Genomic DNA, 11,956 nt, shown 5'->3' on the forward strand with positions numbered 1-11,956 from the left:
GGACACATCTACTCTGTGTGAAGGGTGTAAAATTTCCTATATAAGCCTATTAAGTTATTTAAGATTTTATTGTAATGCCCGGTTCACATTGTTCCAGTAGCATTCTAGTCTGGAGTAATGTGATCCGGCACTGGAATGTACCCATTCCAGTAAGCAATCCACTCCAGAGACTGGATCGACGGTCTAATTTTTCATTTCAGCTCGCCCATTCCAGCGCCACTAGAATAGTGTAGACCGCCAATCCAGTGCTGGATTGCGAATTCTTGACGAATCGATTAAGAATCCACTGGACTGTATTGACTAGCTGGATTACTAAACTGGAATAATGTAAACGGTATAATCCTGTCCAGCACTGGACTTAATTGACTCACTGGAATACTGGACTGGAATAATGTGAACCGGGCATAAAGAAGTATGTACATTATCTTTTTAACATTAACTTTATTATAACTAAGTTTATTTATATAAGAAATATTTACATTTTTATACAAAAGAAAAATCAATAAAAATTAACTATTTATCTTTCAAATAATCAAAATATCCTTTTTGATGCATATGCAAAATAACTCCTCTGGCTCGTTCATTAAAGAGATGTTCATTGACGCTTTTATAATCGAAAGATTCCATAAATTGATCAACATTATCGGTTTTAGAAAATTCTGGCATTTCGGTGTTATCGCTAATCATGATATGTAGTACCATCGTGCCCATGTAAAAGCCAAATGTGCAATGATGCTTCAGTTCGTTAATCAAAGCGGAAAACGGAAACATTCTTTCTGGATCGCTCCCCATTTCCACCAAATGCGAACATAACGAGTAATAATAAAGCTGAATCATTTTGTCGTAGTGTTTCTCTCTGAACTCTTGAGTTGTGCATGCATAAAAGAAGTACGAAAGATCTAATGCTACTGATCCGTAACGAGATAATTGCCAATCTAATATGCATACTTTAGTAGGAATTTCTGGATTTTTGGCATCCTAAAAAAACGAATAAAAAACATATAGATTACGTATATAAACCCCGGCTGCAACAATAATAAATTGTTTTTAGATTTTTTGCGCTATTTTTAAATTTTGATTACGCTTTTAGATAACGCGCACCTGGTAATTATGGAGATTACTGATTTTTATCGTATACATATACAGAGTAGACGATTTTCAAGCAATGATTTAACAAGCGTGAGTCAACGGAAATTATGGAAAATTTTATGAAGGTTAAATTAGTAAATTATTAAGTTTTTAATGTTTAGATATAGTAGAGAGTAAATAATACTAGGTAACATAAAAATTGTATTAAAAAAAATGTTTAAAAATATGCACAATAAAACCTTTGTTAATCAACGCAGAATACAATACTTCGTTATTTCATCAAATAATTTTTGATGAATCATTTAACAATAATTTGTAGATACCTTAGTTATTGTAATTAAATATTTTGTCGTTATAATTGGGTAAATTAAAAACTATGTTAAATGTTATCGTTAAAGAATTGATCCTGATTTAATAATGAATGTATGGAGATTTTATATAACCTCGAAGAACTGATGATGAATCTGTACAAATTTGAATTGATAGAAACATGTTGAGAACTTAATGGAGACGATTTAGACTTTATGAGGATTTGTCTCGTTGCGGACTTGATACAGGCACGATAAAGGTAGGCTAAACCTTATCTATTAAGTTTAATGGTATAATGAAAATTTTACGTAGACTTCAAAGATTCGATGCGGACTTGATTAGAACTATTATTATTATTGCTGGCGCGCTGAGGGGAGTGCACTCTTAAATGCAGCGTTGGTACAGATGAGATAGAGATATCATGCAGTCCTATGCAGATTTGGTAGAGACTTGATTCTGTAAAGATTAGACTTGATCGATGTTTAATAACATTATATATATGAAGTGAGTATTATATTTGATGGACTCTGATATGCAGTCTGATAGGGATTTTCTGTACAGAGTAGACTTGACTTGATAGGAAGGTGGTTAAAAGTTGATGTGTAGAAGATGTTGGCTGTATTCCGAGTTGTTTCGATGCAGACTTGATGCAGAGTTGATGTAGGAATAACAGCAATTTAAGTTGATTTGACAGCGGTTTAGTGCATCTGTCAATCCAGGTGCCATAACGAAGATTTCAGGCAAATTTCATCAGATCTAATAATAGTATATGGGTCTTACGCAATGTTGCTTAAAACATCATGTAGAGAAGATATTGACTCAGGTCACTCGATACAACATAGATTTCAGCATACTTCAAAGACATGACGTAGATTTAATAAAAATGTATAAAGATTTTGTGCAATCTAAAACAGCCTTGATGGATTGGGAATTGAAAGAGAATCTATTCTCGATAGACTTGACTATAATTGCTGACTTGAGGAACACTTAAAATGTTAACATAATAGGAATGTATAAATAGATTTGATGGTGGAATAATGCATTTACACTCCTAGATACAGTTTTGTAGCGAACTCTATAGTTGTTTGATGCAGGCTTGTTGCATACTTGGTGGAGACTTGATTTGGTAGAAACATGTTAGAGACTTTATGCAGAGATGAGTAGTATAAAGTCTTCATGACGTTATACGAAATTCTCCTGATGAAACTTGATTCAAACTTCGTGTAGGCATCATAAAGAGTCATCGTAGATTTGATCTAGGCGTAATGCATGTATAAAGTCAGAGTTATGATGGAAAATAATAATAAATTAATAATAAATTGGTATATGTAAATTATTAGTAAGCACCTACTAAGGTTAGAGCCAGAACTGATGTTGACTTAATACAGACTTGTTACAGAGATTGCTAGAGATTAAGTAGACTTGATGAAGACTTGACGTAGGAATGATTAAGGTTTAAGTAAACTTTTTGGAGGCTCAATTCATTTATCCAGTTATAGGTATAATGGATATTTGATTCAGAAACTTAATGCAGAAGTGAAAGATAAGGTACTCATAAATGCAGGTTTTATAGATACAGGATCTATAAAACCTTAATATTGCACAGATTTGGTTTAATTTACAGGAAAAGCTCTATCTCGAATTGACGTAGACTTTAGGCAATGTTATGCCAATACAGATTTGATGAAGACTTGACGCAGGAATGATTTTGACTTAAGTAAATCTTTTTGAGGCTAAATATCTATCTACTAAAAGGTATAATCAAGATCTGATGCCGATTTCAAAAACTTAACATTAAAGTCAAAGATTAGATATTCATAGAAGTAGGTGAGATACAGGTTCTATAAAGCCTTGATACTGCACAGACTTGGACTGATAAATACATAGTAATGATCCAGAACTGACGCGGACTTTATACGGAATGATAGAGATTTAAGTAGATTTTATGGAGATATCTACTGGATAGATAAAGAGTTGATGCAGACTTCAAAAACTTAATGCAGAACTCCGATATTGAAGTATTTGTATTCGTTTGAGAGCAAAAATTTTAGTTTGAATGTACAAATAGTAATTTAATGTAACTTATTGGATTGATTTGAAATAGATTACGGCAATTACCTATTAAATATAAGATTGTACATTATTACGTACCTCATATTTCCATATAAAATTATTAGTCCAACAATCACCATGTCCAATAACGCTATACTCGTTCGTTTCCGTAATAGTATTCATATTAAAATGAACAGGATCTTTACAATAATATTTAAGAGACTTAATGACTTCTGCATCACTTTCTTCGTTTAAAAGAGCCAAAAGTTTGTTATTAAAATTATCTTGGTATTTAATCATATTTTGGATATGTTCTTCATCATCGGTTACAAAAATTTTTTCTTCGCGTTCTTTAGCCAATTTAGCAAAAAGTTCTGGTTTTTGATCCCTTAAAGCAAACGAGATCGCATGAAATTTTCCATATTCTCTCATAACATGTTTAACGTGATTGATATCGAGCGGTTGCTTACGATCTCTTAAAACATATCCTTCCGCTTTCAAATCTTCCATAACAAAACTCTCTTTGTACGGTTCGAGATAGGAAAGTACGAATTTCGGATGGGCGTTAAATGGCTGTAAAAGTTTCTTTTCTGCTTGAAATTCGTCGAGTTGATCGAAAAGTTTGTACATGTAAACTTCTGTTGCATATGCAATGTCTATTTTTAACATTGAACGGTACAAATCGGTTTGTGGGGCTGCTTTTGCAATCCAATTTAATTGAACTTTTTCCCCATTAATATTTTTTCCTGTTACCTTTACTATTGCTAATATACCCATAAAATTATCACCTTTCGTACTTCCGGATGTAATATCAAGTTGACAATCACTTAATCCCCTTTTTTCGGCTTCTTTAATTAAAGCATCGATTACTTCATCGTGAAGGAGTTTTTGTGGTGGTGATTTTTCTTCATTCTCGATATTTTTGCTTTTCGATATTTCGGAAGTGTCTGTAGTATCTAATGTATGAGTGCCGTTTTCCATTTTAATTTGTAGTTGGTTTCGGAGATTGAGTTATGTTTGTAAAACCTATCGTAACGACAACTGATCGAAACTGGACGTTTTAAGTAGATAAGTTATGATTATATCGAAATTTAATTAAGAATGTTGTGATAAAAAATTAGTGATTGCGATATCTCTGGTGTTGTAGATAATAAAGGATTCAGTACCAAATTTAGTTGATTATTGTGTTCGGACTATAAATGGATGTGACTTGTTAATCTGTTGCTGAATCTGTTGATTAGTCATTTTTAAGAGGTCTTTTTGTCTCATCATCATCGCCACTTAAAATATTTTTGTGATGTCATAAAATATTATAAATTAAATAATTTTTTTTTGAATAATTTTCTGCAAGATTAAAGTAATTTTTGTTTTCAGTATAATTTATGAAACTACTTTTTTGGTATTTATAACAAATAAATATATTTCGATGTTTGGATCGAAAAGGGTTTTAAATCCGTGTACCATGAAGTGAGAGACTCCCTAAAATAAAATTCACAAAATTAATTATCTCTAAATTAAATGAATTATCACGTTACTCTACGTTTTTACCTTAATACGAGCAACAAGTACACATTAAGTCTTGTATTGTTGCCGAGCGTACCTTATATATCTTAGACTTGAGATATCCCCATAAAAATAGTCATATGAGCTCAGGTCTGGCGATCATGGAGGCCAATAATTATAATGAATTTTTACTAATGAGGTGGTTCGGCAAAAATTCTCTTAGAAAGTTCAATGTAACTATAGCTGTTTGACAAGTTGCTCCATCTTGTTGTAAATAAGTATTCTGATTCATAGGCACTTATGGGATGAAAAAGGTTTTCACATCAAACTTTAACTTTGGCCAAATAGAGTTCTTGCTCGTGAAGTGGATGAGGGTTTTCACCGGCACAATAACGAAAGTTATGTTTATTAACATATCCGCTGAAGTGGAAATGAGCTTCATCGCTAATCCACAAATTATAATTTATCAGCAATTTATCTATTACAACTCTACAACAAAAAAAAATTTTTTTTACCCTGGATATCTGCAAAATTTTATATTTTCTAGTGCCCAGATTACGAATATATTCATGAAAGCACTGAATGTGCTCTTGTTTTTATTGAATGTGAAGTTGTTATGATTTTTATATATTGTAATAATATCACTTATGATAGTATTAAGAAGTGGCGTTAATACAAAAAAATAAAAGTCATGGAAACAAAAAAAAAAAAAAAGAAATGATAGTAGTAAATAAACAAAAAAAGCGTTAAGTCGAATTTTTGAATTAACGAATTTCTGTTTGAACCTGCTCCCGAAATATTCTATGATATATGTAAAAATTGTGTTTTGATGATAAAATACACGTTCATCACAATTCTGGCGCCCAACGTGGGGCAATTCAAAAGACAATTAATAATACAATCGTTATCCTTAGAGTAAAAAAACTATATTAATTAAAACTAAAAAATAAATCAATGAAGATGTCCGAGAGAAAGACTAGGGGAAGAACTTTATCAAAAACTGACGAAATAGAGAGGGAAGAAAGATCTTTGAGTAGAACCACAACGGTAACTCATGACATCGGAGACACAGGTGAAGAAACAACACCGAAACTTTCGACATCTAAAGATAAAAAAGAGGAAGAACAAACAAGTAAAGGTACGTCTATAGAGGAGATGATGATTAAATTTATGGAAGAAAATAGGAGAATAAATGAAGAGAATCAAAAAAGAATCGATGGAAAATTACAAAAATTAAATGAAGAAAATCGAAAAATAAATGAAGATAACAAAATAAGAGATGAAAATAATAGAGTAATAAATGAAGAAAATCTAAGAAAATTAAATGAAGAGAACAAAATCATAAATGAAGAAAATTTGAGAAGAATAAATGAAGAAATAACAACTAAAATAATAGATGAAAACAAAAGAATGAGAGACGAAAATAAGAAACTAAATGAAGAAAATAGAACATTAATAGTAGAAAACTTAAATAATTAAAAAAGAAAATGAAATAATTATGAAAAATAATCTTGAAAAATTGGAACAACAATTAAATAATCAAATAGAAGGTATAACTAAAGCACTAGATGGGAAGATAACGTATCAAATTAACGAAAAGATTGAAACAATTAGACAAGAAAACAATTCAAATTATTACGACAATAGATCAACAAATAAATGAGTATTCCGATAAAATTAAAGAAAATAGAGATAATATTATAAATTTAAAAGAAGAAACACATAAAAATTTAAATAGTTTACAAGAAGAACAAGATAAATTAAAGAAAGATATCATAATTAGCCAAGATCTAAATAAACAAAATTTCGATAATTTCAAAACAAAAGAATGTGAAAATTACGACAATGTAATTAAAATAATCGAAGATATAAAGAAAACTAGAAGTAATATGATAAATTTAGATTCTACATCGACATTATCATATTAAAAACCGGAAATGTGGCCCAAATTTAGGGGTACCAAGGACAAGATACACCCGATGACATACTTAAATAACTTGATAAGACTAACCACCGATATTGACGATCCTAAATTAATTTTGAATTTGATTCAACTAACTTTAGAAGAGCAAGCTTTAGAATGGTACGAAATGGTAGCGAACAAATGCCATAACTTGGATGATTTTAAAAATGAATTTGTGAAACAGTTTTGGAATAGTAACCAACAACACCGACAAAAATTAAAACTATTAAATGGAAAATATAACGAAAATTGGAAAGTAACCAGGGAAATTTATGCGTGTGATGTATACAACCGTAGCAAATACATACAGGGTCTGGAAGAAAAGGAAATAGCAGAAATTTTAATCAAACATTTTGTCAATGCAGATAACGTAGCACTTGTTTATCAAAATATTTCCAGCATGAATGAATTAATGGAGATTTTTAAGAAGATTAGTACATTTTACGGAAAACCAAAGAAAAGAAAGGAATTTAAATTATCAAAATATAAACTACGGGCATACAAAAGTAAACTATAACTACAACTACCATAAAAAACCAGAGCAAAGTCAAAGAAACTACAATTACAATAACAATAACAATATCACAGTTCGTATACTGTGATAATAATGATAAAACCTACGGTAGTAATAATAGATATGATAATAATTACTCTCGAAATAGAAATGGAAATGGACACGATAATTATGGATATAGAAATTCTCAATCAAGATTCCAAAATAATGACAGAAGACCACGTAGATTTAATTTTGTACCACAGAATCGAAGAAATCTCGCAGAACGAGAAAATGTATATATGAATCACGTGATTTATAAGGATTATTCCGAAGATAGAACGAACCAAAATGTGGATGATGTAAAAAAAAAAACGCTGACTGTACCAACAGAAGAAGAATGGTAAAAAACTTAGGTCAAATAAATCACTTCAAAATTCATACCAAATTTTACGATAACCCTCATAATTTCTTCAACTTTAATGAAGAAACTAATTTAATACGATATTAATTATAAGATAATTTAAACCATAATTGTTGTAAAACGTTAATTTTAAATTAATAATTTAAGGTACGTTGAATTATAAAATTTCCGTCATCTACATTTGTAAATTTGCCAATTTTGAAAATGGGGAAATTGTAATAATATCACTTATGATAGTATTAAGAGGTGGCGTTAATATAAAAAAATAAAAATCATGGAAACAAAAAAAAAAAAAATGATAGTAGTAAATAAACAAAAAAAGCGTTAAGTCGAAACATCACGTGATCACCATTCTCACACCCCTTTCTCCGCAAAACAGCTGAGATCTCAGTTATTTGACAATATTGAAGCACTTACACGTGAATCTGGATAAGTTGTCAAGTGTTAATATTTTGTTTCAATTACTGAATGTCCATTCTAATATATTTGTCTTGTCTTTTAAAACATTCGTTCGTCACGAAGAAAGTGTAAATATAGTAGTGATTTATTTTGTTATATTTGCGGTGTTTATATAACAAAAAAACAAAAAAGAAATATCACAGACTTTGTCGAGGAGACGTATGTTGAATATTTTGCTTTTAAAATGGACAAACTGGATAAATCATGGGTTCCTCATAAAGTTTGTAAGTCCTGTGTTGAGAAAAAAGGAGAACGTTCTGGATTAGACTTTGGTATTCCTATGATCTGGATGGAGCGTAAGAATCATTTCGATGATTGTTACTTTTGCGTAGTAGATGCTAAATGTTTTAATCGAAATTAAACGTCGAGATATCCAGACTTACAGTCTACAAAATTACCTGTTCTGGAAAATTCTGGAAGTGAATGGGAGGGTGAAACATCTACGCCAAAGTTATTTTCTCAAAATGAACTCAGTGATTTAATACGTGATCTCAATTTATCTCAAGCTGCTTTGACATGGGTTTAAAAGAATACAAACCTGCTGAGTAGCGCCTTTTTATTGACAGTTGTAAAACAAGTTTAAAATGCGTCTTACTGCACAATGGAAATAAATTTGCATCAATTCCAATTGCCCATTCAATAAAACTCAAAGAAGAATATAAAAATGTAAAAATTAGTTTCAGAAAAAATTAATTACTCGGAGCATCAATGGCTGATCTGTGTGGATTTGAAAATGGTTAATTTTTTACTTGATCAATAAAGTGGACACACGAAATACCCTTGCTTCATCATTATTATGTTTGACAGTAAGCATAGCAACTTCATTGGGAACAAGATGTTGGCCTGTAAGAAATTCTTTAATTGTCGATAAAGCCAATGTAATAAGGGAGCCGTTGGTGAGCAGAGACAAAATCATACTTTCACCATTACATATTAAGTTAGGAATGATAAAGCAATTTGTAAAAGCGTTGGACAAAGAAGAAGATTGTTTTAATTACATTTGTAGAACATTTTCGAAGTTTAGTATGGAAAAGTTGAAAGGTGGAATATTTGATGGTCCTCAAATACGGCAATTGATGAAAGACACAGATTTTATTAAAGTTATGAAGTTTTGTGTTGGTAGTTGAAAATTTCCTAGGTAACCAAGACACCAAAACGCAGGGACATATTAAAAATTAATTTTAAAGGCTTAGATAGCGCTCTAGTGCAGCCTCGAATGAAAATTGATGAAATGTTATCCGAGCCCTTAAAGATGTTAACACCATGAAGCGCCTGTTCAACTTCTAACAATTCCAAATTCCAAATTAAAAATTGGTCCCCCTCAGAATACACGCTCATCACAGGCTCAACGAAAACAGCCAAAATATTCAGAGAAAAAAAGCACAAATTTCTTCTCGATCTACAGTGGATACGCCATTAAGCTGAATAACCGTCGACACGCCAGTACCACCTTTTCTTTGCTTTAAATACGACCAAAGTTGTTTGGAGTCAGTAGCAACCGAATTGTAAACGCGATTGATATAATTTTTATGGTTACGTGCAATAAGATATTTTGAACGACGTTTCAGCAAAGAAAAAGTAAGGTAGTCCACACGAAATCTGTAGCGTTTCCATTTCCTATTCACATGCTTTTTTTCACGTAACGTATTAATTGTGTCTCGAGAGAACCAGGGGGGGATACCCTTTAAGAGGCGATCTCGTATCTGGTTACAATATTAAAATGTGGAATTTACTAACTTATTTAGATTTCGAAATTCAATACATAACTCTTTTAACATTAACTTTATTATAAACAAATTGTCAACAAATAAAAAATGAACATAATTTATATAAATATAAGGAAAAAATAATTAAAACTGTTATTTTTTTAAACTACGTTTCTTTTAAGTAATCAAAATATCCTTTTTGATGCATATGCACTATAACTCCCCTAGCACGGTCTCTAAAAAGATTATCGTTAACACTTTTATAATCGAAAGCCTCCATGAACTGATCGACATTTTCGCTTTTACCGAATTCGGGCACTTCGGTATTATCGCTCATCATGATATGTAAAACCATTGTGCCCATATAAACACCGAACGTGCAATGATGTTTCAGTTCGTTAATCAACTCCGAGTACGGAAATAGTTTTTCCGGGTCGCTTCCCATTTCCACTAAATGCGAACACAACGTGTAATAATACAGTTGAATCATTTTGTCGTAGTGTTTTTCTCTGAATTCTTGACTTGTGCAAGCGTAAAAGAAGTAGGAAAGATCTAATGCTACTGATCCGTAACGAGATAATTGCCAATCTAATATACATACTTTGGTCGGCAGTTCTGGATTTTCAGCATCCTGAAAAATTATAAAAAACCTGTAGATTAAGTTTGTAAATAAATAGTAAATTATTTTGAGATTATTTGTTGTATTTTTATATTTGGGGTTCATTCGATTAGATAACATTCATTATGTTATAATTTAGATTTAGTGGTTTTTATCATAATCGTAGATATTGTTCGCGTAATACAATAAATTTGATTCAATAAAAATTATGGAAAAATTTTACAAATGTCATTCTAATAAATGATCGGTTATTTTAAAGATTAGAATATAATAGAAAATAAAATAACTCAATAAGGAAATGTGTATAAAATACTATACAAAAAAAGAAAGAGGTTTTACTTTATCTTTAATGTGTTTAAACTTTATAATAAAATTATAGATTGCATGAAGTCTTACCTCATACTTCCATATAAAATTATTAGTCCAACAATCACCATGTAAAATAACACTGTACTCATTAGTATTTTCAACTGAATCTATATGAACTTGAATAGGATCTTTGGCGTAATATTTAAAAGATTTAATCGCTTCTGCATCAGCTTCCTCATTTAATGTATCCAAAAGTTTTTCACAAAAATTATTTTGAAACTTTTTCATTTTTTCCAATTCAGCGATATCATCCATACCAAATATTTTATCTTTAGTTTCTTTAGCCAATTTAGCAAAAAGTTCCGGTTTTTGATCTCTCAAAGCAAATGAAATCGCATGAAATTTACCATATTCCCTCATGACGTGCTTTACGTGATGGAGATCGAGCGGTTGTTTCCGATCTCTCAAAACATAACCTTCCGCTTTCAAATCTTCCATAACAAAACTCTCCTTATACGGTTCGAGATATGAAAGTACGAATTTCGGATGGGCGTTAAAGGGTTGTAAAAGTTTCTTTTCTGCTTGGAATTCGTCGAGTTGATCGAAAAGTTTGTACATGTAAACTTCTGTTGCATATGCAATGTCAATTTTTAGCATTGAACGGTACATATCGGTTTGTGGGGCTGCTTTTGCAATCCAATTCCATTCGACATCTTCTCCGTCAACATTTTTTCCTGTTACTTTTACTTTCGCTAAAATACCCATAAAATTATCTCCTTTTGCACTACCGGATGTTATATCGAGTTGACAATTAGTTAATCCTCTTTTTTCGGCTTCTTTAATTAAAGCATCGACAACTTCATCGTGAAGGAGTTTTTGTGGTGGTGATTTTTCTTCATTTTCGACTTTATTGTTTTCACAAGTATCTTTAGTATTTAAAGTGTGAGTGCCGTTTTCCATTTTAATTTGTTCTTAGTTGGTTTTGGAGATTGAGTTTTCTTTGTAAATCTTGATTGTAACGAGGAGTAAT

General features: G+C 31.0%; 3 protein-coding genes across 3 annotated transcripts; 1 reads left to right on the forward strand and 2 right to left on the reverse strand.

Annotated features, from left to right (window-relative positions):
* Nucleotides 1-429: 429 nt before the first annotated feature.
* On the reverse strand, nucleotides 430-4,919 carry LOC111414944 (uncharacterized). Its single transcript, XM_023046413.2, has 2 exons — nucleotides 3,550-4,919; nucleotides 430-978 (listed from the first exon to the last, which is right to left on the reverse strand). Exons 1-2 carry the CDS (start codon nucleotides 4,429-4,431, stop codon nucleotides 514-516), a joined length of 1,347 nt encoding a protein of 448 aa, XP_022902181.2. The 5' UTR covers nucleotides 4,432-4,919; the 3' UTR covers nucleotides 430-513.
* Nucleotides 4,920-5,913: 994 nt separating this feature from the next.
* On the forward strand, nucleotides 5,914-6,432 carry LOC139430477 (arginine and glutamate-rich protein 1-like). The gene has a single exon (XM_071197534.1). The coding sequence runs from the start codon at nucleotides 5,914-5,916 to the stop codon at nucleotides 6,430-6,432; it is 519 nt and encodes a 172-aa protein (XP_071053635.1).
* Nucleotides 6,433-10,055: 3,623 nt separating this feature from the next.
* LOC111414935 (uncharacterized) lies at nucleotides 10,056-11,956 on the reverse strand. Its single transcript, XM_023046404.2, has 2 exons — nucleotides 11,014-11,956; nucleotides 10,056-10,629 (listed from the first exon to the last, which is right to left on the reverse strand). Exons 1-2 carry the CDS (start codon nucleotides 11,884-11,886, stop codon nucleotides 10,165-10,167), a joined length of 1,338 nt encoding a protein of 445 aa, XP_022902172.2. The 5' UTR covers nucleotides 11,887-11,956; the 3' UTR covers nucleotides 10,056-10,164.

This window comes from Onthophagus taurus, chromosome 7 (genome assembly GCF_036711975.1).
Source record: "Onthophagus taurus isolate NC chromosome 7, IU_Otau_3.0, whole genome shotgun sequence".
Lineage (NCBI taxonomy): Eukaryota > Metazoa > Arthropoda > Insecta > Coleoptera > Scarabaeidae > Onthophagus > Onthophagus taurus.